Source organism: Melanotaenia boesemani, chromosome 2 (genome assembly GCF_017639745.1).
Source record: "Melanotaenia boesemani isolate fMelBoe1 chromosome 2, fMelBoe1.pri, whole genome shotgun sequence".
NCBI lineage: Eukaryota > Metazoa > Chordata > Actinopteri > Atheriniformes > Melanotaeniidae > Melanotaenia > Melanotaenia boesemani.
The window spans coordinates 26,491,597-26,518,729 of NC_055683.1; the positions used below are offsets into that span (position 1 = coordinate 26,491,597).

At 38.7% G+C, this 27,133-nt stretch overlaps 2 protein-coding genes across 4 annotated transcripts in view; both read left to right on the top strand.

Moving 5' to 3' along the window:
- The first annotated feature begins 1,260 nt into the window (after positions 1-1,260).
- Positions 1,261-20,511, top strand: usp36 (ubiquitin specific peptidase 36). 3 transcript variants are annotated; one of them, XR_006011885.1, is made up of 21 exons: positions 1,261-1,361; positions 5,089-5,354; positions 5,453-5,674; positions 7,438-7,548; positions 10,012-10,114; positions 10,201-10,268; positions 10,780-10,850; positions 10,958-11,040; positions 11,143-11,254; positions 11,353-11,493; positions 11,591-11,691; positions 11,775-11,913; positions 12,030-12,392; positions 13,115-13,339; positions 13,754-13,878; positions 13,963-14,643; positions 14,953-15,161; positions 15,452-15,464; positions 16,348-16,420; positions 16,984-17,068; positions 17,907-17,993. XR_006011885.1 is itself a non-coding variant. In XM_041997405.1 (20 exons), exons 2-20 carry the CDS (start codon positions 5,102-5,104, stop codon positions 18,543-18,545), a joined length of 3,444 nt encoding a protein of 1,147 aa, XP_041853339.1. In that variant the 5' UTR covers positions 1,261-1,361; positions 5,089-5,101; the 3' UTR covers positions 18,546-20,511. The 3 variants fall into 3 exon arrangements, 2 of the variants coding, with proteins under 2 accessions (XP_041853339.1, XP_041853346.1); XM_041997405.1 differs by lacking the exons at positions 15,452-15,464; positions 16,348-16,420; positions 16,984-17,068 and adding exons at positions 18,203-18,318; positions 18,414-20,511 and having other exon boundaries at positions 17,907-18,095; XM_041997412.1 differs by lacking the exon at positions 16,984-17,068 and having other exon boundaries at positions 17,907-17,990.
- An 890-nt stretch (positions 20,512-21,401) lies between these two features.
- cyth1a (cytohesin 1a) overlaps positions 21,402-27,133 on the top strand; it is a 36,590-nt gene continuing 30,858 nt past the window's right edge. The window contains exon 1 of the mRNA XM_041997583.1: positions 21,402-21,598. Within this exon, the coding sequence (XP_041853517.1) occupies positions 21,580-21,598 (19 nt within the window). The 5' untranslated portion in view covers positions 21,402-21,579. The remainder of the gene's footprint in view (positions 21,599-27,133) is intronic.

Genomic DNA, 27,133 nt, shown 5'->3' on the forward strand with positions numbered 1-27,133 from the left:
AACCACTGCTGTGTAGGAGTATATTTTATTTAAGGCTTTATGATTCATCATTAATGGAAAAGCCCACATTTTTGTGCATTTTTGTGACAAATGACACCACTGTTATTTTATATGGAGAAGACCAATGATAGTAAGAGTATTGGCAAAGTGCATACATTATGTGTGCAGGAAAGGAGAAATTGTAGGATTGTTAGTTGTCTCACTGGCTGATCTTTTAGCATAGTGTAAAGAACATATTGTAAGAGACACTGAAATGTCAAACAAATGTCACAAAACCTGAGTGTAAAAAATGCTTAATTTGAAATGGTAATCAAGTATGATGTCTTGTGCTGGTTTAATATGGGACTTTGGAGATAAGATTTTTTTATGTATCTCCATCAGAAACATTTCTGTACACTTGACTATTAAATGCCCAACTCTTCTTTTTGGTGTGATTATTTTCACATCTATACTGGAAACAAGAATGAACCAGTCATTACAAAATCCAAATGACTGAATTCAGCAGAGAGTGTATTAGACAGTTTCGAAGAAAAGTTATAATCACAATACAGTGGCAAACTGCTGCCCCCTAGTGGAAATAATAGCATACGACACTCACAGATCCACGAGGCAGTCCATGTGCACAGATAAGTAGTTTATCAAACATAATACGTTCAGGGTAAGGATTAATAACGAGTCGGTTCAAATTCTAGTGCTTTAAATTATTGTAGGATTTTTTAACATTAAAAGAAACTACATGCAACCCTTTTACAAACTGTGTAGTTCTGTGAAATGTTGGATTTGAAATATATATATATATATATATATATATATATATATATATATATATATATATATATATATATATATTGAATCTCGGAATTTCATCTTTATTTGACGTCATGTTTAGTATTCCAGTATAGTGAAACAAATATATAGATTCAAGGGTGTAATGTGCTGATATTTTAGTGACTTTGGAATTTGGAAGAAATTTTGAAAACGCCTCAGGAAAGCGACTAAAATTCTTAAGAAATCACTTTAGTTTCAGTTCAGCTATGTAAATCTTGCATATATCGGCCTTCTTTGTTGCCACATTAATAACTGTTTAACATTAATCATACCGATTGCATCAATGGTAAACAGCGCTGCCTGAAAGTCACGTGTGGTTCTCTGGCGACAGCGCAACGTCACTTTAAGCGCCAATTGGTTGAATCTTTCTGTTACGGCATGACCTGTTCTGTGATTGGTCCACTATACCTGTCTGTTATTGCTGTTGCCGCCCTCTCATAATGCAGCATGGGCGAAAATACCAGTCTCGATAGCTTCAGCTGAGGGAGCAGACCTTTCTATTGATAAAATAATTTTGCCTGGTCGAACGCAAGGTGGGTATATAAACGCATGTTTCCATAAAAAATAATATTGGTTGTGTGTGTCCAAACTGCTGTCGTCAGACTGAAAGAGATAAGATAGTTGGAGATTGTAAGCCACCTGTATTCGGATATGCTAACCCCACATTGCAGCATTGAAGAAGACTGTCGCCACGTTAAGTTAGCTTGCGGGCTAATTGTCAATGCTGTTGTAAACCCTTTAGAGGCATATTGTGAAACAGTCGACAGTAGAAATGGTCAAAAATTGAGGACTTTAGAATTGTAGTGAATATAAATTGACTGTTTTTCGTTTAAAAAAATTAAGTATTCCAGGTCTAAAATGCTATGACCAAGGTTAGCAACCTAGCATGTAAGCTTTAATGACTGCTTCGTAATGTCTTCGAATCCAGCTGCTCAGGCGGCCAAGGGGGTGACGAAAAATTAAATGAACCACGCGAACTAAAAATCAGTGAAACAATGCAGCATGCTAGCTTTCTAAATAAACTAACTGGAAAAGATAACGGCAGCGGTGCTGCTTCAAGAACAGCGTATAAAGATCACCGTTTTTAGTTTCCGGTTAAAGAGTAGTTTTAAATGCATTGGGGTGCTTCTAAAAGCTTCTAAAGGATGTAGCCTTTTTTTGTAGGAGACTGTTGCTATTTCGATAGTAAGTAGGTAGTCCTCTTAACACTAGCATGGTTTGTTTCAGTAAACATTGCATAAGACAATAGCCATTATAATTTCTAAACAGTTGTAGGCCTGTTTCTATACTTCAACCTTAGAGCTAGACAGTCTGGCCTACTGTACATGAAACATCCAAAATCTCTGCACGTTCATTTACTGTTCTACATTTGCAAGTCATTTTCTAAATTAAGTTTTAAAACGCACACCACAATTTGGATAGAATCAGATTTTTTCTCAATGTCCAACTCAGACAGAAATCTCAATATTATTATTTATTATATGCCAGGAAATCCAAATGTATAAGAAAGTGTAAAAAGTGTTTTCTTGGAAATTATCAGCAAAATAGTTGCAGATTCGGTGTTTCATCCATTGTCATAATATAGTAATAAACAATTCATACTAGGTCTAATCCATATTCTACAATTAATATATTTATAATTTGTGGAAAATATATGCTCAATCTGTAATTTCATTTATTGTTTACATTACCTCAGATGGAAAGCTCATTGTTGTGATGTAATACAGGAGAGCAGAAAAAAATTTCAGGCTTAGTGGTTTGATCTTTGGCCCCTAGCAAAGTGTTTTTGTGCCAGACTCTGAATCCTAGTTTGCTCCAGGTGGCAGACAAGCACCCTGCATGACAGCTGCTCTGTTATTGGTACAATAACAATCAAAAACATTTTGAAAACTTGTTTAAGTTACACTTTTAACTTTAGCTATTCTTATTTTAATCAAATGTTAGCAATAATAAGATTTACTAGATATACTCAAACATTTCTATAAAACAGGTTACTGTATGCTGACAACATAGGCATGACTTACAACTGCTAGAAAGATAAAGAAAGAAAATAAATGTTTGGATCCATCCTAACTTGAACCATAGAAAATTCTTGTGTTTTTAGACACAATATGACTTGAGATTTTATAAAGCTACAATGTTTTTGTATGTGTTACATAAGAATTGCTTTTGATTTGTGGGTTATGACGTGCCTGTAAAGCTCTTCATGGACAGGCCTGTCAATCTGTTGTGTAAAAGATGTTAGACAATTTTGTTGAGTGAGTGGTGTGACATACCTTTTTCATCATACTATCTGCTCCACATGTATAAGACATCCTCCAAATCAGCATTGCAATAAAAACTATAAGCCTGTTGTCCTCAGTTGACCTGTCACAATTAACAACATAACATATTAATATTAATTGTAGTTATTTGGAATAACCATTTTTAAAAAATCTGTTTCCTTCATTTGCCTGCATTAACAGCCGGATGAAAAATATGTCCCATATCCACATTATTTTCCACCATTTGATAGAATTTATGCCTAATAGATGTGCAGAATATATTTAAAAAGCCTAAAATACAGAAAAACAGTTTTTTATAAGAAATGTACACCATTTGTTGAAAAGTTTATACTAAAGAAGTGGCATGAAAATATTTGTATGACTAGGAATTGTGAAGTAAAATTTAAGTGCAGCAGCCTTAGTCTCCATAGGTCTCTAAATAACAAGTTCTTAATAGTGGTACAGATAAAAATGGACAGTTGCTTACATAGCTGATGTGAATATTATGCTGCACAGTATAAAATAAGTGACTTGTTTTATTTTGATTCCCTGTTACTGAGCCTTCACATCAAACTTTTACATATCTGAATTTTAAAGGCATCACTTCGATAAGAGAATACTTTAGCTGGACTGTGTAAAGAAAATTTATGCAGTACTCAATGTGGGTAATTTTATATGACACACTATGTTGATATTTTGCTTTGTTTTACTGATCACACCGTAATCTTGCATTTAAACGTGGATATGAATAGTTAGCTTCAGGAAATATTGATTAAATTTATAAACATCACTACTGAGAAACAACTGTCTTCATTTTATACATGAAGAAAAAAGAACCAGACTCTCTAATGAGATGAACTGAAATGACTTATCCCTGTGAGTCATTACAAACACCAGCAAACAGTGGAAAGTTTCAGTGTGCTGTGTATTCAATATATGGTTAATTATTGCGATATAATCTGATTGAATGTCATGTTATGGTCCATGTATCTGCCTGGTATAGCAGTTGCATCCCTGCAGTTAGCTTCATCCCTGTGGGCTTCATCGTTCTTAGTAGTATCAGTATCAGCAGCATGGGAAGGTCAGTGTGTCCTTGTGCATACAATGCATGTGCAGCCCCCCTTCCTCTCTCTGACGTCACTGCCCACTCTGATTAGCGTGGAGATCTGTGCCTTTTGCTTCTTTTATTGTAGCCCTGAAACATCTACATCTCATGTTTTTATTATACAAAGGTTTGCACTTAAAGCATCTTAGTTACATGGGTAAATAGAGCAAATGGGAGCATGAATGAAGGATGACCGCGGGTTTCAGTCAGCAGCTCTGAACCTATATTTGTGGAAAAAGAAACAATCATTCACTTACTCTGATAGATCAGTGTTTGTTCTGGAAGGTACACGTTGTGTCTGCTCTCAAACTGTCTTTTTAGTTCACTCAGCCACTCTGTCTTTAAAGTAACACCAGACAAAAAGTGCACATGTTTTTATTATTTTAAAGCAGCTAATGCCTTCTGGGATTTCTTTTGGATACCTCGTATCACTCAAAAATAAAAAATACTCATGAAGTGTTTCTTTTTTTTTTTAATGTTTTGTTTAGGGGGACTTGACAGCAGCTGCTTGCATCTTTTGATGCACTCTAAATGCTCATCCTCTCTTATTCTATACAATCCCCAACCCTATGTTACATAACTGTGGGGACAGCTGCCAAGACTCAGCTGGCTCCTCAGATGCGCTTTGTCCTCATCACTTGTGAGGCAACGTCAAGAAATGCAGCCTGGAGAAGTTCCTATTGAAGCACGCCCAGACAAACATGTTGATAGGCACTTAATGTTTTTAGCTGAGAGACTAATTTAGGATTTGTTTGAACCAAAGATTTATTTATTTCCGGGCTTGTTAAGCACAAAGACAGTCAAAGCGCTGCAAGGTGATTTTTGAGCGGAGTGTTTATGTAAGAAGATGACACGTGCTTGTGAAGTTACAATGACCGTCTCTTTCTGCAGTGATGCCCCAACAATGCCGATAGTGGATAAACTCAAGGAGGCGTTAAAGCCTGGTCGAAAGGAGACGAGTGATGAGGGTGACCTCAACAAACTGTTGGCCTCTTCAGCCAAGAAGGTCCTTTTGCAAAAAATAGAGTTTGAGCCTGCCAGCAAGGGTTTCTCCTATCAACTGGACAGCCTGAAGAACAAATATGTGATCCTCAATCCCAGAACTGAGGGTGCTATGGGGCAGAAAGCTCCAGAACCTGCTCAAATAAAGAGGCAAGGTAAGCTCTCAAATATAGACATTTAACATGGTTTGATATTTTCAGTGTTTTCCCTTTTTGTCCTAAGATACTATCTTTGTGTGTTCCCTCTCCTTCAGTCTCAGAAAATGTGATTGGAGGTCAGAGTGATGGGATCCCAGCCCCTCAGAAGATGCTCTTTCCAGGGAACAAGCTTACTCTGAAATGGGAGCGTGTGTACAGGGTGGGAGCTGGCCTCCACAACCTTGGCAACACCTGTTTCCTCAACTCCACCGTGCAGTGTCTCACCTACACCCCTCCACTTGCCAACTACTTACTCTCAAAGGAGCACAGTCGTGCCTGTGAGTACTTAACTCGTGCACTTGAATGTTGTTTCCAGATTTACTATCATTTACCATTTACATGCATTCTTCTGAACACAACATGCACAGCTTAGAAAATAACTCTTAAAGGGCCCGTGTGTAGATAAGGACCAAACAGCTGTTTTTTCAATAACTTTCTCTTTTTTTTTTTTATGACATCAGTCTGATTTTAGATTTTTTTTTTATTCCAGTATGAATGAGACACATCAAAGACAAGTGATTAATTTGTTATTTATAGTGATGCTTATTTTTTTCATGAGAATATAAATTAATTATGATGTTAATATTCGCTTAGTAAGTGTTAGGTTTATGTACCTGTTTGAAAGAAATAAGTTCAGCAGTGGATTTTCAGCATACAGTGTAGTTGTCGCTGCTCAGAAACATCCTAGAAAAAGAAAGATCAAACAAATTTAGTTCACACATCTATATATGATGGGAAAATTGAGAACAATTTATTTATTATTTTAATCAAAGTCAGAACTCCATAAAAATAACAACACAATCCAAATGATGCAGCAAAAATATATGAATAAATATCAGGAAAAAAAAAAACATTAACAGCTTAATAAATGCATTATTTTAAAGCTGTATTAGTTTGTGCAGAGTCTTCATACAGTCTTAATAGTGTTGTCGGACTGTTTGCTCACTGTGGTGCAAAAAAAAAAACTAAACTAAAAAAAGCCACTTCAACCACTAGTTAGTGTCCTTATTTAATTACAGTCCTTTACTTCACAGTACTTGAGATGAGATCAAGTTAACAATAAAACAAACAAGTTAAGACTATCTACTTTTTAAAACTAAATTAATTAAAAATATTTTAAAAGATTAGCTTTTCTAATGTTTTTGTCTAAAGTCTACATTAAAAGGCATTAATATTTGACTGCAACTGAGAAGTTTGACTGAGAAGAGTAAACAAGTGCAGATTTCAAAGTGGCATTTAAATATAGATACACATGCAAATTAATATCTAACTATATCTAATTATATACTAAATTTTAAAATCGATTTAGTATCTGAGAATCGTGTTTTTTTTTAGTTTTTTTTTTTGACAACACTGTTTGTTGTCTTTGTTTGGAACTGCTACGGTTTAATTACTGCAAACCCAAATTACAGCCTAACTATAATAGCAGTCGGATTGTCTTTGTAGCACAGCTGAACTTAATGCCCCTTTCAACTTTTCCCTAACTCAGTGATGCTTTCCACTAACGGTAAGGAAATGTTTAGGAACAGAGAGATCAGTTGGAAATTATTGATTTTGAATATTTGGCTGTCCTCTATGTTACTTCTGTATTAGTGAAAACAGCTGATTGTTACAGTGACCACTCATGGGTTAATGTTTAGGTTAGTGGGCCTGCACAATATATGAAAAATGATTATTTCAATATTCATATGTGCAAATTCAATATCGCAAAGAGATTTTGACTCAAAATAGGAAAAGCATAGGTGTATTAATAAAGGCTGCATTCCAATTAGTGGAAGTTCTGCTGCTGTGCACATGTGCAGAAGTGGAATACAACCCTTGGTTACATACCCGAGATTGCATCATATATTGAAATGACCGTTTCCCTTTGGCAAGTCATCATCATTGCAGTATTTAACAAAAATACATATCACATGTTTTCCTAATACAATGCAGCCCCAGCTGTAGTTTTTCCTGTGCAGTAGTTTAAAATTCACTTAGGAAAAGAAAGAGTACTGATAGAAACATTATGCTTCCGTCCTCCCTCTTGTTTGTGTTTCAGGTCACCAGTCAGGTTTTTGCATGATCTGTGTAATGCAGAACCACATCATCCAAGCCTTTGCCAACACAGGCAACGCCATTAAGCCTGTCTCCTTCATCAGAGACCTCAAAAGTAAGACCACCTCCCTTCAGCACCACATGATTTTGTCTGTGCAGTTTGACTCATTAGATTGGAGCCAGATGGCGTCAGGAGTCAGTAGAACCTGAAGTTTGAATAAAGAGCGCCACAGTGACGCCACACTTGTCACTGTTTCCCATGTGACAACAACCACCAGTAACTGCAGTGCATAAGTGGAGCAGTGAGACTGCAGGTAGTGAATGAATATTTTTTTTTATCCACAGTATGGATGAGGTGTGAGCTGCACCTTGAAGCGCTGTGCTTTAGTCTCGTTGCAGCTTGGTCCCTTCCCTCCATACCTGCGTACTCTTTCCTTATATGCTGCTGCAATCATGTCTCCACCTTCTTGTGCCTCATTTTCTGGTCCTCCCTCCCTCGTTCATCTCCTCCCTCCCTCCTTCCCCAATGCCCTCTCTGTCTCCTTGTGACTGCGGGTTTAGAGGAGCAGCTTTAGCACAAAAATATTTGAGCTACCTGCCTCTCTTTTCATTCACCAGCACTCAGAAGTACTCTCTTGTGTTTACTTTTCTACACCCTGCTCATGTCTTCACCCAAAGCTAGAAATGTGGAGCTGTCTAAAGGCATATTGTATAAATTATGATCTTATTCACAGAAAAACATCCTAAAAATATAAATATAGCCTTAAATGAAAAGAGCTCACTGCAGCCGATTGTTGAATTGCCCCAGGACCACACAGCCAGGGTTTCATAAACTAAATTAAAGCACAGCACATAAATCAAATGCCCACAGATTTTATGTGCTCCAAGGAGATGTCGTCTTCTTCTTCTTCTTCTTCTTCTTCTTCTTGTTCTTCTTCTTCTTCTTCTTCTGACTGCCTGGAATTGCTTATAAGTGCATGGTGTCTTATTCCTTTTCCCACACCGATGTGACTCAGTTATCTCTGGTGCGTAAGGATGCTGTGCTGGAAATGTGGTGATGACCACATCAGAATTCTGCCAGCTTACAGTCTCTTTTTCCATTAGGAAATCACAAAGGGACTGCATTTGCTCTAATGCAAGACTGTCGCTGATGTTACTGACCATAAGCTTTTTAAAGGATCATCATTCAGCTGCATGCTTGAGATTGATGGGGTACTGATATTAGAGGTCAGCTTTAAGTAGCCATTAAAGACTCCTCTGTGAACTTCGGCATATATTGTCTGGATAAAAGTTAATTTATTTTACTTTACTGATATTCCAGCATGTAATATGTAGCATTTCACATAGTTCTCCTCGGTTAGACTGTTTGATTAGATTAGAATTTTTTTCTGAAGGAAGTTTGTTGGTCATTATTTACTACTAGGGCCGGGTTTAAAAAATCGATTGATTTGAATCGATTCAAATTTAATTAATCCAATATTGATTCATAAAACTTTGAGATCAGTTATTTATTTATTTTATTATTTTGACATATGATCTTAGCATATATACACACAACTGGTTGCCTGTGTCGCTTCCATTAAAAATCCGAGATAATGTCAGATTCAGATGTTTTCAATCACCAGTGTGGATTACATTCACCTGTAAACTATTAGCAGTGTATTACCGCTCACGTTAGCAGCTAACACTAAGACTGCGGATGCCCCCACATTCAGCAACAGGAAGTGTTATGTGTTAGTGTTATAAATGTTGCCACGCACATACATACTTCGAAATTAATCCATTATGCTAATTTAAAGTCACTTTTCCTCTGGAGCAGGTTTACACTTCGTCCTTTTATCAAAAATAAACAGTCTGTTTTTTTTATTTGATTTACATGACAGCATGTCATAGGTGCTGTCTCTATCTACGGCAGTGAGCGCACACACACAGGTGACCCCATTTCCATCAGTGGACGGAGTGCTCGCGTTGCAAAACACGTCAACCAGCTGAAAATCGGACAAAAAATGTGAGAGTTTAAAAAATTCTGTCAGGCAGCTGAAGATGGAAGCATCTTCTCCAGTAAGGAGCAGATGGAGCATTTCTCCTGTTCCAGTGTTACGCAGATAGCGGTCGTCGTGGGAACACGCACAGCTGAACAAGCTGAATCTATGTCGTATTACGGCTTAAAACGGATCCAGTATTCTTTGTAGAGTTTATTACCATCGTTACATAATAACACTGCATTGTTGTGGTATTTCAGAAATGCATGATGATAAAAAGTTATCTGAGAAGGTCTTTAATATTCAAGAAAAATAAGTGTTACACAATGAGCTGTAAACGAATGGATATCGAATCAAAACAGATTTAATCAAAATCAAATTGAAACGATTTAGGAAATCAGTGATGATACCCCAGGCCTTCATACTACATAACTAAAGGTTTGGGTAGTGTAATCAACATAATCCACTGAGCAATAAATAACATGCTGTCTTCAGTTTTTAAAAGATGTAACCTCACTCTTAAATGGCCTAAAACATTTAATTTCTTTCAAACTGAATTGGTAACAAAATCTAACTTGCACTTTTGTCTCCCACAGAAATTGCCAGACATTTTCGCTTCGGGAGCCAAGAGGATGCCCATGAGTTTTTGCGCTACACCATCGATGCCATGCAAAAAGCCTGTCTCAACGGCTACCCCAAGTTAGTCTTATTTTTTTTGTGTATACTGAATTTGTTGTTCTTATAATTTTGTGATTAACAGCCTTTTTTCTTTTTCCTCTTGTTAGGCTCGATAGGCAGACACAAGCCACAACACTGGTCCACCAGATCTTTGGAGGTTACCTCAGGTCAAGAGGTATCAACTTTTTTTTTCTCTATCATACAGATGTCAGCCTCCAGCACTGTGTAAAGTCTCACATTTGTTCTTTTTATATTGCATTATTAACCTATTTCTCCTGTAGACAAGCCATGTCACTGTCAAGGAAATGGCTCATTGGGTCTAATATTCTGAGATATACTTTAACCATGGTAGTGCTGTTTATCTGAGGCTTTTCCCAGCTACAAATGCCTCCATATTAAAAAAAATCCCACTGCCTGTTTGCTTATTAGTGTTTATGATCTTCTAAATTGTGTGCAAAAGCAATTCATGATATCAAGTTCGGATTAAGAAGCAAATTATAATCTCTACTGTATGAAGTGTCACATTGTCCTCTTAACTGGCAGTCAAGTCTGAAATGAGTGATTATTAAATGTGAAAGGATTTCCCCTTCAAGCTTTTTCTGACAAACATGTTTGGCTGCACAGGCTGCATCTATTTAGCATCATCCACAGAAGCCACACATATCTTTTTTCATCTCGTCTTTCAGTGAAGTGCTCCATTTGTAAAAGTGTGTCAGATACATACGACCCTTACCTGGACATTGCTGTGGAGATACGGGTATGTCGCACAATATTTATTTTTATGATAAAAAAAACTGATATTTTGAGTGAGTTTGGTGCAGCAACATCATGGTGATTTTCTGTTTTTTTCTTTTCATTTTGCAGCAAGCAGCAAACATAGTGCGAGCCCTGGAGCTGTTTGTTAAACCAGATGTTTTAAGTGGAGAGAATGCCTATATGTGCGCCAAGTGAGTTTAATTTATTTACTCTGAAAATATCCAAGAACTGATTATTTTTCAAAAGCAACATTTATTCAGATGTGAGATGATCTTGAATCCTTTTTTCCTCAGGTGCAAAAAGAAAGTGCCGGCCACCAAGCGTTTCACCGTCCATCGAACATCTAACGTGCTAACCCTTTCATTGAAGAGGTTTGCCAACTTCAGTGGAGGAAAAATAACAAAGGTCAGAGATGAATTCTCTGCTTGGTTGTTTTATAAAAGACATGCCATTCCTCTGCATTTCTTAACTTTCCCTCTCTCTCATCTATTTTTTTCTTCCAGGATGTAGGTTACCCAGAATTCCTGAACATTCGGCCCTACATGTCTCAGAGCTCCGGTGACCCTGTTATGTACGGCCTGTATGCTGTCCTGGTGCATTCTGGCTACAGCTGCCATGCTGGCCACTACTACTGTTACATAAAGGTGACTAAAATTATGCAATTTTAATATGTCTACTAACATTTAATATGCTTTTTCTGGGGGTTTACTTTGAATGTTTCTCATCCTTTGTCCATTCTAGGCGAGTAACGGGCAGTGGTACCAAATGAATGATTCGATGGTGCACTCGAGTAATATCAAAGTGGTCTTGAACCAGCAGGCTTATGTGCTTTTCTACCTGAGGTGAGATGTTGTTGCAAAAGATCAAAAGAGATGTCTTTCCCTCCTGGATTTATTATTAAAGTGGTTTCAATTACATGATCAAGGATCCCAGAGACAAAGAAGAATGCAGATGGGCAAACCACCAAGCAGGGGATGTTGCATTCTGGGAAGAATAGTGCTTCATCAGAGCAGATAAAGAGGGCCAACCTGAATGGACCTCTCTCCTCCCCGCAGGTCACAAAGGTAGAAGAAGAGCTTAGATTCAAGCTTAAAACATTGTTTGAAATTGTGAAACTGTTTATTTCTGCACCTTTTGATCAGTTGTTGTATTTCTAGTCAAACTCAACTCTGATTGACAGAAACTTGAGCCTGCACAGCTGCGCAAGATCCAGTCTATGGACGGTGGTTTGGGTTTACCCGTTTCCAGGAACGGTGTGAGCACTCAACCACAGCCCAGACTTTGCAACTGGACATCATCCTCCAATGGTTCATCCAAGCTGCTGGGTGGACCCACGGTTATCGAGGAACCTTTCAAGAAGGTGAAGAAGCCCTCACCCCAGAGCCAGGTGCAGCCTCGCAGCACCACGCCGACCCCTTCCAATAACGGGGTCAGCAGGACGGAGGGGGATAAAAAACAAAGTGGCGAGGGCAGAGGCATGGCACCTTCTACCTCATATAAGTCTTTGTCTGACTCGTCCTCTGCTGACACCACAGACTCAAAGGTACAGACGCCATAAAAAAACACAACTTAATTTATTTTAATCAAGACAACTCGGGCATCTGCTGTCTCAAAAATGTGCTGAAACTCAAAGTCAAGTGGAATATAAATCCTAAAGCTTTTAGCTAACCTCACAAATTTTATAGCCAGAACACTGTTTATCAAAGTATTAAATTATATTAACATTAATATAAAGGTAATTTATTATATGGGACACTGGTACTGAGGAGTATTTTCTAAGGCTGTGGATTTTTTAAAGTAAAGTACATGTAAAATCTAAAGTGGAATTCTATCTGATGTACAGTGTTAAATATCAAAAGCTGAAATCTTACCATGTTTATCTTTCAGCAGGAAAAAAAATGCATTCAGACTTACCAAATGTGTGAGTTTAGTTTTTATGCTTTGACTTTGTATATAACAATATTGTTTAAGTATGTCTTCTATGGCGGGTAAACGTAAAGAGGTATTTTTATTTTTTAATGTGGGATATTTACCTAAAATGCTGCAGCATCTACAATAGTTTTGGCCTGAATGTTTAGTCCAGTAGGTTGGCATCTGGACTTTAAACTTGTTCTGCTTATTTTACCTCTGGGTTTGTTTTTTTTTTTTTTTTTTTGTTTGTTTGTTTTTTGTTTTTTTCCCATGGGATTTAAGCAGGTGTATAACAGCCATTTTCAGTTCTGTAGAAGCACAAAGCGTATTCACAGCCCAAAATCTTTTGTACAGGACTCTGTTGGTCCCAAGAGTGCTCCAGTAGGAGAAACTCCCTCCACTCCTCGGAAAGGCTCCAGTGTCCTGGCTTCTCCAGCCAGGAGCGTGGAGCGCTCTCAGAGCACAGAGGAGCAGAAGACGGCAAAGATAAAACCACCCGCCATCAACAACATCACTTCTGAAACCACCAGCACCATGTCACCTCCACCTGCCAAGAAACTAGCCCTGTCAGCCAAGAAGGTAAACTTCTCCCCACAGTAGACAGACCACTTCCTGTTTTTGTGAAAGCTCGTGATAATTTGGATTCCAATTGTGTCACTCCTCTTTGCAACCCCAGATTTTAGTGTGTAGTTTTATGACAGCAAGTAAACTTCAATTTCAGCTAGTTTTTCTGCTTTGTGATGCGTTATTTCTCCAGTGTACCCGTCTAATCAACCACGTTAGCACTTGTCTTCCTTTTCTTTTGTTTCTCTTTTTTTCTAACCATTTCTAATTCTTCTCTGCCATACCCTTTCCTCTTTATTTTACTCCCTCCATCTTTTCCTGCAATCCCCTCAAATGTCCCCTTTTCCTCATGTGACTTTCCTTATTTTTGTCTCATTCATGGCTATTTTCTTTAGACCACCAAGTTTTTATTTATGTCGATAACTGCAGGCTCGCAGCCGGAGTCCGAGCAACATTGATGTTCTGCCCCATTCGCCACACCAGCTGTTCAGTGACCCCATGCATCAAAATCAGTTTAATCCTCTCACTGTTGCTACGCCCACTCCCACTTGCAGGTATGAAGCATAAGCTTGATTTTTTTTTTTTTTTTTGTTTGTTTTTTTTCTATCACTCTTAATCTTTTCTTGCTTTCTCTCCAGATTCAGCCCATTCCATTCAACTAAAGCTCAGTCATCACCTTCTATCCACTTCCTACAGCAATCTCCACAGAAACAGTCCCTTCTCTCCACACTGCAAAAACCAAATGCCAGCCTTTCTCATAAAACCAACGGGCTTCACAGCCCAGGCCCAAAGAGTCCCAAGACCTTCCATACCTTCAGCTCTGCGACTCAAGAGCCAGACTTAGGCTCTTCACCTGAAAAAGTCGGTCAGAAGAAGAAGAAGAAAAAGAAGCGACGGCATTCTGAGGTGGAAGGCGACACAGAGTCAGTTACACCCTCGGCTCCCTTCACACAGTCCAGCGCCATGGAGTCGGCAAGTGAGAAGAAGCGCAAGAAGAAAAAGAAAAAACGAAAGAGGGAGAGTGAAGATGGAGAGAAAATGAAAGAGAGGGATTGCGTCCCATCACATTTAGACACATCAAGTCAGGAGGAGGATTGGTGTCAGGGTGGCTTATGGAACCTAACATCTCATTTAGATGCCGAACTGTCGAAGCAAAAGCCTCAGTTATCTGCCACGAGCCCAACGCAGTGCGAATCAAATCAGAAAGAACAGGAGAAGGACTCTGCAAAGAAAAAAAGGAAGAAGAAGAAAAAGAAGAAAAAGATGATTCATCTAGAGAAAGCTCCACAGGAAACATCTGCATGCTCTGTACCAGAAAAGTAGGCAGAAGTTTATAATTCTGTTTTCATGTGGTCTTTTTATTTGAGTTATCTGGAGTAGCTGTTTGTTCACCTACTAAAGCTTGAAGCAAACTTGTGCTAAATACCGACTGCAGTGTGTGAAAGAAGTGCTTTCTTTACTGTGTTTTTATATATATATGACTCTTCATAAAGCAGTGTACATCAGGTATTCTTTTCAATGAATATTTTATTTGCTTAGGAAAGTGCAGGCTAAGCAGTTGCATTAGCTTCATGGCTTTTTAAACCTCTACTTTTATCCAATGCCCCCCCCCCACCCCCCCCCCACAGGAATCCTGAAATAACGACTGCAGACATTAGTAATGATAGGGGAGATTTGACAATATGTAAAAAGAAATTAAAAATGAAAAAGAAGAGGCTAAAAGAAGAAATGCAACTTCAAGAGGAGAGCAAGCCTGCTGATAATGAGCCTGTGACAGCTGACCGACCGTCCAAAAAGAACACCACAGAAAGCAATAAAACCGGCAAACCAAGCACAGGTATGTGAATGTGGACTTATTGTACATGTTTAGATATGCCAGGGAAACTTCAGTGAAGAGCGTGGAGCCCTGTAACAATGCTATTGTTGCACATTATGGTAGTAGAAATGTGCTGTGTTAACCTGCTGTTGCAAACAGTACATATTGTCAACACTGAAACATTTATGGTAACAATGAAAGGCATGTCTGCAAATGCATGCAGAACATGAACGTCATACATGGTCAACAGTCAGGTAAACCCAGAGATGATGCAAAGTGAATTTTTGTAAAAGATATACCATATTTTCCAGACTCGCTCTGGAGTTTAAAGGTCCCATATTATACACTTTATTCCCAATCTGAGACCATTCATTAATATCTAAATGAAATATTTCCGCCATGGTATGGACAAATCGACCCTCAGTTTGAGTGCAGCGGCTTCTCTTCACCTCCCTCTTTTTAGCAGCTTCAGAAATGTGCCGTTTATGGTGGGCGGAACCCTGGTGGAGCAGCTCAGCTGTTGGCTCCGCCCATCGCATCGCCCGTCATGAGGTGATTGACAGGTTAATATATTTTCAAGCTATCAGACTAATAAGGCCGAAACGATAAAATAACTGCCAGCTCTTACCTCTCCAGCTGTGTCACGGACAGTTGGTATTGAACCTGGCTTCAGCTTCAAACGGTTGGCGAAGCCTGCTTTCCATGGCCCCATGTTGTGGAAACAGTCCTCTTTGAAATGCTGGCCACAGACATGCAAAACCTTTGGAAGTTTTCCGGGTACATTTCCTCCAAAAATAAAATTAATCCACTCAGTCCTCGTGGGTTCAGTGGATGGAAGTAAAAAAACGTTTTCGTGTTCATTTATGCAGCCACAAACAGAACAGTGCTTCTGTCGCTTAGCCATGTCCGCTAACGAGGGTTGCCGAAGAGGGAAAAACACTGGGCGCTAGGTGATTTTTAGAGGGCGGGCTTTGAGAGCCGGTAGACGGGTCCATCGCTCTGTGGGGAGTGGTTATTGTCCCTTATGACGTCATAACGTACACGCTTTCAAACAAGCTCATTTCAGCGCTTACTTCCCTAGAGGTGGAGCAGGGGGGAGAGAGAGCGCCTGAAAGAGTTTCACACTTACGGGTCTCCTACACATGCGGGGGGACCAGTATGACTGTTCCAAAACCATTAAAAAGGGAATTTTGCATAATATGGGACCTTTAACTTGCATCAGTCATAAAATGTGTCATGAAGAGGAAAAATAAAAGTCACACTGGACTTAATCTGGAAAGGCAAGTTGTTTAACTGTACAATACCACAGGAAACAACAGGCTGAATGTGTGTCCAGTATGTTAATGTAACACCAGGGTTTCCTCCAGAATTATTTTTTTTAAACTGAGGGAGAACCATTCTCCTTATTACACTTTAATGATCAGCTGATTGAGATGCTGAGAAAGTATGAAAATGTGTACATCACATTTGGCAGTCTTTCTCAGTTGTCTTTAAGTTAATGTTTTAGTTCATTTTTCAATGGTACAGGAGCAGCATATACCATGGTTATCACAGGCCTAGAGCACCTCCTTGGCTGTAAACGGTCATGTTTACACCTTAGTTCATGTCAGTCAGTGTGAATTAACATTTAAAAGCATGTTAAATTTAAATAAGTCACACCTGACTAGAAGTGGCAGGACCAGCCAAACTATTAAAAAAAGTGTGACTTGTAGTGTTCAACCCTGCAGTAAGAAAGCCAACAGCCATGTAAATTGGCTGGTTGTTGAAATTAACTTACCAATGATACAAACATCTATATGTAAATACATTTATGATAATAACATTTATCTTTTTATCATTTCAGCCTCTACTGCAACATAAACGTGCAATAGTAATGTGAAAAATCTTAAAGGACCTCTGGTTGTATAAAGAGACAGCAGACTTGAGAAGTGGGTCAGTTTATTAATCTGGTGCCAATGACGGCAGAATCTCAGGCTAGTTCAGACTCCTTGAATGTGCAGGAGTCAGTCAACATTTCTTTTCAATCCTACTTTGTTCCTCCCCACAGCAAGAAAGACAAGGCAATTTGGCCCATCCCATCGCCACTGGCCTGGCCAGTCACTTCCTGTCAGTAGGACCCTGCCTGCAGCCTTTTTTCCTCCTGGTTAGACAGGAAATTTAGAATGGATTAGAGATATGTCAAGCAGCCTCCATCTCTCAGCAGCATTTAAAACATTGCTCCTCTCTACACTACTGACAGCAGTGTTGCAAGAGGAAATGGCTTCACTCCTCAGGAAGGGAGCAGTAATGATGATCCCTCAGTCAGACACAGATGGAATATCTCTGTGGGGTTTGGTGCAGTGAATTGAATTAAATGGCATTAAACATACAAACTATATCTACGCAGCACCAGTCAGTCCTGAGTGATTAATCCTTTCCTAAACAAACAACAAAGATCTAATATAAGTCGTCTCACGAGTCTCATTTTTCAATGGAAATAATGATCTGGCAGTGTCTGGTTTTTCTACAATATCATGTCCCCGTTCACCCAGTACTCTAGTCTTTTTTTCTTTTTTCTCTTTTTTGATTCATTCATTTATTTTTTCATTTTTAAAACAAACTTGAGGTTCTCAATTACTGAAATTACTCAAGTATCAAATTGAGTTATTTTACCCTAATTAGTCTGCAGCAACTTTTTGTTATTTTACTAAAAGATCATTTATTACTTTTTGTAAATTCTGATGAAGTCTCAGCTCTGTTTATTTCTGTTTTTCTGATGGTTTCCAGCCCCGGTAGTAGTGTGGGACAGCCAGGTGAAGGACGGCTACAAACGCAGCCAGGTGCCAGCAGCTGATGGAAGTGCATTAGGAGATGCCGTGAGACATGCAGCTCCTGTATCCTGGGATGGAAAAAAGACCAGTGAGGTGGTGGAAGAACTACTCAAGAATGCCACAGATAAGGCCTACGGAGCCAACGGTGAGAGACAAAGTGATGTTTGAGTCTGAAAATTTGCGTGATTGCCCCTTAAAAAAAAAAAAAAAAAAGGTTTTGAATACATAAACAAATTAATGCTTTTCGTTCAGTTCTCAGTTGGGATGGTGAAGTCTCTGCTATTAGCAGAGATGCCATTGAAGATGTTCGTAGTGCCATGTGTGATACTGTGATCGATGAGTGGGATGAAGACTTTGACAGGGGAAAGGTGAGGGGGAAAATAAACACAAGACGTCTTAATTTGTGGTTCTGTGAATCATTGTTTTCAGTGAGTTTCACCTGAATACCTTTTTAAATGTTCAGGTAAAGAAAGTGAAGAACTATAAAAGAGAGAAGTGGCGAAGTGGCAGCAGCATCTTCCAGAAGATCCAGGACAGGAAGAACAAGTGGTCAGTAACACCCACAGGGAAGAGAGTTTTTGGAGTTCGACGCTGAGAGTCAAGACTGCTGTTGTGGTCTTTCTGACTTGAAACCAAGACAATACTGTATACCACACTTCTGCTTCTTTTCTCTTTTTCCCCATCACTGTATTTTTTATTTACTTCAGTTTCTCAGAATTAAGAGTAAGATATGTGCCATGAATTGTACGCTGGCAGTCTGACCAGCAGCGCCTTCATATATGACATTAAATTGCATACTAAAACAGCCTCATTGACACTGGATTTGACATGTTAGAGCTCTGTTTAATCTGTCACAATGAGTGACCCAGTTTATTCGATATTTAACCGAAAACCCATACACATCCATGTCATGTTTACTGTACATCCTTTAAGCCTTAGTTATTGCTCTAAAAGCTATAATGAAATAAAATGCACCATAACTGTGAGGAGCTTGCCTGATTCAGAGCAAACTGCTGTATTTGCAGGCACAAAGGCTTGCAAGTTAGTGCAAAAGTGACCTTTGTTTTTTTTGTTTTTTTAATTTTTTTAAACCTTCTTATGTTATTCTATACCAAATTATAAAAATCCAAGTTCATTTATTCACTAACATCTATATTTTTAAGTTTCATAATATTTTTATTTTATACCCTTTTCTTCCCAATCTTGTTTTCATCTTACTGCAGCATCTGTGCCACATGGCTTTTGTTTAAGGACCAAATTTTGCCTGCATATTGTTGGTAAAATTGAGGTTTAATTTGCCACTTTCTGAATATGCATACTTACACAGCATAAAAAATGAGTTAGCTTAAAAATAGACTGCAATGAAACGGTCTAATTCATACAAGCCTTGACACATGTATATTTATGTGTGAATGATTGTTTTCAGATAGCTCCTAGTGCAAGGTGCATTTACAGTGTAGATTTTGGGGTTTTTAAAGGGGAACCGGAACCGGGGAAATTATTTTCTACAGTGCAGCTGTTAAACTGAGCATCACATCGGTTCTTCTTCACAAGCTTCCAGTCTGGGGATTGGACCTTTTCTTCATTCTCTGCAACAAACCTCCCCACAGACTTTTCCCCAGTGTACTGAAATAAAAAAGGGTTTGATTTTTACACATAAGGCACTGTGTCAGAAGGGGACTGCCACACAATTATTTCTTTTCCCTGTGTAATTTATTTTATTTTTTTATCTCTATGCAATTTTCTGGCCGTCATGCTGGTCATCTAGAAACTGGGCTGAGACTCAGGAACCCAAACCTCCTGTATTTAATCTTTACCTGTGTTGAGATCAAACCCCTGTTGTTTCATTTCATTGTTGGCCTTCTACCTGGACTACCATGTTGCATCTTGTACATCTTGTAGAAACTCTTTTATACCAAGTATTTTAGGTGTGGGAACCAAGGAAACATCCGCCACCAACTCTGGAAACAGATGCTTTGAAAATCAAATGTTGTAAGTAACAAACTGCTTTGCCACTGCAGAAGACTGTACAGTCCATCCTGTGCTACCTGTGTTTCCCTCAAATGCTGTAAAGATTTGCCCGTGCATTTCTTTTCATTCTAAAGATGTTGCCTTGAATTGGCTGTTAAAAAATTTAGGATTTAATGTTATAAATATGTAATTTAAGGAATAAAGACAGATCTTTAATTTGCTACTAATACTCAGATTAGTTAGTGAATGTTAACTCAAGAATTTATCAGAAAATGTGTTTGGTTTGTGTATAAGAGAGTTGTTTGTTTTCCCTTCGACACCTTCCCTGTGTCACTATTGTGTGTACAGTACAAGAGGTTACAGCAGCAAAAATTCTGTGGGACGTGTTTGTCGGCTGTGAAAACTGACTGTGACTCTGAAGGTGGCACAGAGGAACTCCAACCAGGGCGAATGGACAGTTCACATGTTTGCATTGATGATTCTGTATTTTGCACCACTTTTCTGAACCAGGAAAGAGAGCTTTCATAATGAAAGTGGCTCTTACATTATAGTTAATGAAAAAAGGTGCAATAAAGTTGTGACTTTTGTGAGTTGACTATTTTTTCTGCCTTGTTTTGCTTTTAACATTGCACAGTTATAGAATTGAGTTAATTTAGTTCTTTACAACAATGCAGATTAAAAAAAAAATCAGATTTCTTTTTAATTACAGAGAGCTACAGCAAGAAAGCTACCAAGCCCGTCTTATTTCAAGTGGGGGAAAATCATTACATATACTCCTGTATGTTTAAGTTGACCTTGTTATTGACTGTCTAGAAGTCTTAAAAGATTAAAAATGTTTATTCTAAAATATATTAATTTGGTTAGTGTTTTGATGAGAGGGTAGATAAGTTTGGACACCACTGCCCTGCTGTCTGTGATTGTTGATGGCAAACAGAATATCCTCACCAGCACCCTAGTTTGTTTAGCCCCCTCTCAAAGTTATATAGATCTCTTCTGATAGCCAACAGGAAACATCAGAATCGGCTTAATCTGCCTCTAATTTTAATTCATGAGTGGATATTAATTGTTCTATAACATGTGCAGAGGCAAGGTTTCTCTACTTGCTCATTCAGTTTAGTCCTTTATCACCTGGTAGCCGAATTTGGTCTTTTGCAGTTAAGACCTGCATTAAGAATTTTATAGAGATCACAAGTAATCTTAGGAGAAAAAAATTCATGTACTTTTTTTTTTTTTCTTTAGACTTAAAGTTGGAAGTTTTTTAAACCATCTTCTAGTGATTCAAATCGTGTTCTTATAACTCGTGCTTATGGGGACTGGGCGTAAATCTTACTTGTAAAACTACGGAGCAAAAGTTAACGCTGAGTTGATGCGTGACATCACATCAGGGACGGGAGGGGCTTTTCTGAATGCGCTTAAGCGACCGGCCAACGTCGGCAACACACTCGCTTCTGAACCTTAAACGGCAAGTAGACGCAAACAAAACAGCAACAAGCTGAAAAGTAACACGTCTAAGTGAACCTGCATCAGAGGAGCGGCTGGGAGGCGAGCGGAGGCGGTCGAAGAGACGAGGAAGGGAGGAGGGTTTCCGGATTGCTCCGGGCGCTCGGTGAGAGACATCCCCGGATAGCGAAGCCTGCGGCAGCATCAGGACCACCAGGATGGAGGGGGACAGTCACGGTTTGTTTCAATTATCAAACGCTTTAGGACACTAAGCGTATGTGCATGTTATTTTAGTACTAACGTGTGCGCGTTATGCTGTGCCAATCAGAGGTGCCAGTTTGTGGTCTGAGCTGTGATACTGCAAACAGTCTATTGGAGTTAAAACTGAGCTTGACTAAAACCTGGGTCTACTCCCGATTTATCACATTTTAATTAGAGTGTTTTCAAGTGAGGTGCATATACAGGATGTTGAGTTTTCATAAACTGAGTTAAAAAAAAAATCAGGTGGCCTCTGTGGTATTCACATGAGCTAGCCTATAAAAAGATGTGCATGTTGAATTATTGAGCATCACAGTACAGAAGTGACAGCATGGTGGACTCTGGATTTACTCTTAAAAACAAATGCAATGAGAAACAAAAAACTTGCATCATCCAAACTGAGCTGATGTCACTCTGAGGCATGTTGGCTTATTATATGACAGTTTTCCAAACAGCCTCATTGCTATTAAATAAACAGTCTACTGGAAATTCAAACCTGACATCATCGATAGGATGACTTTCCTGATGATGTCAGGCCGTGATGAGCCCACTGATGGCTCAGTGAAGACTATGAGGCTTCGTCTCAATTATTTAGCAATTTAGAGTTTTTGCAAGCTTAATGCATCTCAAAATAGATGCTTCAGCTATGGCCTCATTTTAAGATTTCATTTAATGCTCTGGTTAAAAGAGGGAAATAATCAACACTTCTTTTCACAAATAAGAATAAACTAAGTGAAATTTAGGGAGATGTGTTTTTCTCAGATAACAGATTTCCACATACATACTTGTGTGTGTGTGTGTCTTCTTCTCTGCTACTGTATAAACAACAAGCCAACCAGCTACAGTATGTTTGGGATTATGAATGACAGCATATACAGCATATTTTCTCTTGGCTCCAGTACAGGATGATTCTTCATTTGCAGGCTTGGTCCCTTTCTATTTGCAAAGCAACATGAGGAATCAGTTGGCGATTATATAATTTCCAGAGAAAGTGTGAAGTGCGAGAAAACTGAAGCTCTCAGGATGTTGAAATCACTCTGTCCCTGACACCCTCCTTTGTCAGATCTGAATGAGTAAGTGCAACTCCTATTATCTCTTCTGCCCCTGCACCATGACTGCTTAGCATATTTAAAGTTTGACAAGGAGAGAGCATGGAAGTAACACTCAAGACTCACATTTAAAACTTCACAAAGCTGTTTTTTTTTTGCAGTTTACACTAAAGCAAGACTTACGTTACAAATGTGCTAGTTGATGTTTGCAAAATGCATATGGATAATCTGTTCATTTTACAGCCTGGTAGACATAAATGTGCAGTCACTGTCTAAAATCTATGAGAGGATTATTATACTATGTTTTTGGACTCTCCTAATGTTGCCAGGTGCTGGTGCCCCCAAAGCTTTTATCTTGGCCTTTGTTGGGTGCGGCTCTATGTCAAGACTCACTTCAAAGGCTTCGAGCTGCAGGGTGTCGAAATGTCTTTATCTTTTTCGTGCATTTTACATCTACCTGCACCTCTTCGTGCAGCATGCTTTATCTTTGCATAACAAAATGTGCACCTACAAAGGAAATTGCATCTGTTTTATAGGCGAGATCTTCTCTGTGGGTATGTGTGGTTACTGTGGTTATGGGTGTAATCTCTTTCAGTTTGATCCTTCCTCTTTGGCTAAATGACTGGCACATGAAAAATATAGATTCTTCTCCTGGCCTGTAATATGATGCCCTCCTACTGTCACAGTCTATCTTTGTGATAAGAAAGGTTTTCTCCAGCTCTGGGCTCCTCTAACATTCAAACATGCTCAGACTTTCACAGCAACAACAAAACCTCAGGGGACTCATGCAGACACATCTTGTGGGAAAAAATGTGGGACATGAAAATTCAAAAGATTTGAAGCTTCAAAGCTGAGGTGAAGTTTATCTAATCTTTCTCAATCATACTAGATAAAACCCTAAAAATAAACTTGCTCATCATCAGGAATTAAGCTGAGTGATGGAACCAGATAAAAACAATCCCTTTGTTTTCCATTTATAAATCTAAACCAATCACAAAGAAATGCAGATAAAGACAAGCAGACTAAAGCAGAATATTTAAGCTTTAAGGCAGCTGAAATTACAATTAGTAAGATGTTGTAAAGCTCCTCTAGTTAATATTTGGGTGTAAAAGCTTTATCCTTTGTGATGAGCGTATATTGTTAGGTGCATCAGCAGAAGTGCCGGTTCTGCCTCCTCTCAGCCAGTTGTTAGTCACCAGAGGAGATGCTAACATTCAGCTGGTGTGTAGGAGTTCCTCCAACACAGATCAGTGAGCTACTGTAGATTTTATACTCAGCTGGGGAAAGTTCTCTTCCTACATTCACTGATAGACAAATGCATGGCTGGTTTTCATCAGAACCTCTTATAGACAGACTACTGATGCAGCTGAGAGTTTTCTACATGTAATATTTGCTCATGAATGTTGTTATAAGATGTTCAGCCCACTTAATCATTGCTGGATTAAAGTTCAGTCTGCTGAACTCCAGAAGTCTTTTAGAGTGCTTGTTGTTGCATGCCACATCCACCTGGTGGCATATGCAGCTCAAGAAAGCTGATTTTTGTTTCCGGTCCAGTTCAACTAAAGGCTGTCACACTGGACCCAGAATTACAACAGACCTTAGTCACCACTGTTTCAGCTAAGTGGTGATGTTTGTCTCACAGTGCAGCTACCCATGACTCATTAAGGTGTGTCCACATCATGAGCAGAGATGCCAGTAACGCGTTACAGTAATCTGACTACATATTTTAACAAAATATAATCTAACGCGTTAGGATGTCCTACAATGTAATCAAATTACCGTTACTCTTCATATTCTTCCTGCGTTACTTCGGCACTCCCCACTCCTTTCACATATGATTTGAAATTAAGCGCCGTGGACGAAAGTGTATTTATCTAACTCAACACACCTTCTCATTAACGGTGGTACAGAAATTTTATGTACTCGTAAGCATGCAGCTACCTTTCTTCGCTGAAACTTGACCTTTTTTAAATCGACAAACACAAATCATTCACTGCACATGACTTTAGAAAAAAATATGATATAGAAACCTATTACCCTGGTGCATGATGGGAGGTCCGCCTCTCCACTTCCCTCATCAGAACCTATTCCAAACCGAATTGATTTTTTTTTTTTTAATAAGTCCGTTACTATTTCATTATTTTCTCATGTGTAAACTTAAAACATAATGCAGATTTGTCTTATGCTTAACGAGAGATGTTGCTTTATTTTATTGTTATTCATTTGAATTAATGTATATGATGGTAGGGAAGAAGCACTGAATGATTTACAAAGTTAATAAGAGACTGACTATGTTCATAGAAGGTGAAAAACAATTAAAAGTTACAAGTTGCAAAACATTGTAAAGTCACCATTCGTAACTAATGCACTTTCAGTAAAGTATATGCGAAAAAAAATCGATTGTCATTTTTTTGTTTGGGGGGTTTTAACTAATAAAGTAACTAGTAATCTAACTTAGTTACTTCTAAACCTTAGTAATCAGTAAAGTAACTAGATTACTTTTTAAAGAAGTAATCAGTAATCAGTGGTCAGATTACTTTTTCAAGTAATCTGTGGCATCACTGATCATGAGTTACCTTTAATGTGAAACCCCTTTACCCCTTCTATCTGCAAATAGGCTGCAGAATCAATTACCTTTAGCAACAACTTTTTAAAAGGTTGGGCTTTGGGGAGTTTATTGTGAATATGGCATGAAAGTGAGCAGACAGACTTTTGAATTTTTTGTTTCACCTGAGGCTGAACTAAAGCTATAATTATTAAAAACTATGTGGTTTAAAATCAGTTCACATTAGATTAGTTGGGCAACTTTGGGCTGATCTGTATATGGCCTCTAAAAGCTTCACATAGACTTAGAGTCAACTTGACAGTTGATTGTAATATCTATATTTGTTATAATCTTAATTCTGATTCTTATACTCTTAAGAGAGCTGTAATTTGCTGACGCTTTTTTTGAGCAGTATGCACCCTAGAAAAACGAGAAGTGTTACTGCTGACTGCTGCTCCAGTGACAGGGTTGTCCTTACGGGTGATGTGCAGCTGCAGCATTTAAAGTTGTCATGACTGATGTTGCATTTACACGTTCGGGTAGGTCCGAAGCATCGACCCTGTGGCAATGAGCTGGGTGCTGCTTGTTAGAGCAAAAGTGATGTCATAGACATGCAAACTCTACATATATAAATGTCATCCTCACTAGCTGCCACCTAACAGGGAGTTGCGGCCATGCCATCCATGCCAGAAAGATGACTGAAAGAGATGGATGATTTGAAGAATAGATTAATGACTGACACTGGAAGAGGAAGGCAGTTGTGAAGGAGCAAAACACACTTTGCATAACTGACAAGTGGACTAAATCAGAATAGCAGGCAATGCAATGCCAGGTCATGACCGAAGGTAACCGCTTTAGCTTTGCAAGAGGAAGTAAAAAAAATCCAAAAATGAAAAAAAATTCTTGCTGACCATGAGCATATCTGTCACAAACTCAGTCCTGTTTGTTTAGTTTGGAGTGTGTTAGTGAACGCCTGTGTGCCAAGTCCCTAACATGTGATTGTGATGGGATAATTCGTTCACTAAGAGTGGTAATGATCGAATCAATACAAATTACTTGTGATATTTTGCCCAGAAGCAAGTCTTTTTCTTCTGCCCTGTTGCCAAGCAACAGTATAATCTTGATTTTTTTTTATTTCTTTTTTTATTTTTCTTTCCTTGATAAACCTTTTGAAGCTAAAAACTATAAGCCTATATCATAGTGGCTATAAGCTCAATGCAACAGAGGATAGAGATGAATTGTGTTCATCAGAATTCAGCAGTTTATAGGGATTCTGTGTAAAAATCGTTACCACATTTATGTTTTCATTCACCTGGATTTTCTATTTGTGTTCACAGATGGTTAGGTTGAAGTGTGGCTCCTAATAAAGTAGCAAAAGGGTGTATGTGAGAAAGAAAGAGAGAGCAGAAGGGCGATGAGACGACAGCATGAAAAGAGGAACAGGGGCGAAAGCAGAAGTGATTTCAGCATCCCAGCAAGTTGCACGATCTAATTGATGGGAAGAGAAAGTAGGTGCGTATGTGAGATTTTCCAGGGAGTGGAAAAGTCATCTAACTGGTGGGAATCAAACTGACTCGAGGAAGCAGGACCTCACACTTGGAGCATGTGTGTCTGAGTGACTGTAAACAGCCACACTGGGGAGTCTGGGATTCTGCAACTTCCCTTTCTACCATCTCAGGCTGGGTCATGAAGGGGAAGTAAAAGCTGTTACATTCCAGTCTTGGTTTTGTCGTTCTTCAAGGGCAAGGACAGAAGGTTGGTCTGGTTGGCACAAGACGCCCCTTAAATCTGACTCCCAACCCCCTCAGATGCCACTTCTAGAATAGACTATCTAATTATAACAAATATTTTGTATACCTTTACCTGGGTAAATCTCAGTTGTCCAAGTACAACTGAATGCAGCTTGTAATAAACTTCTGT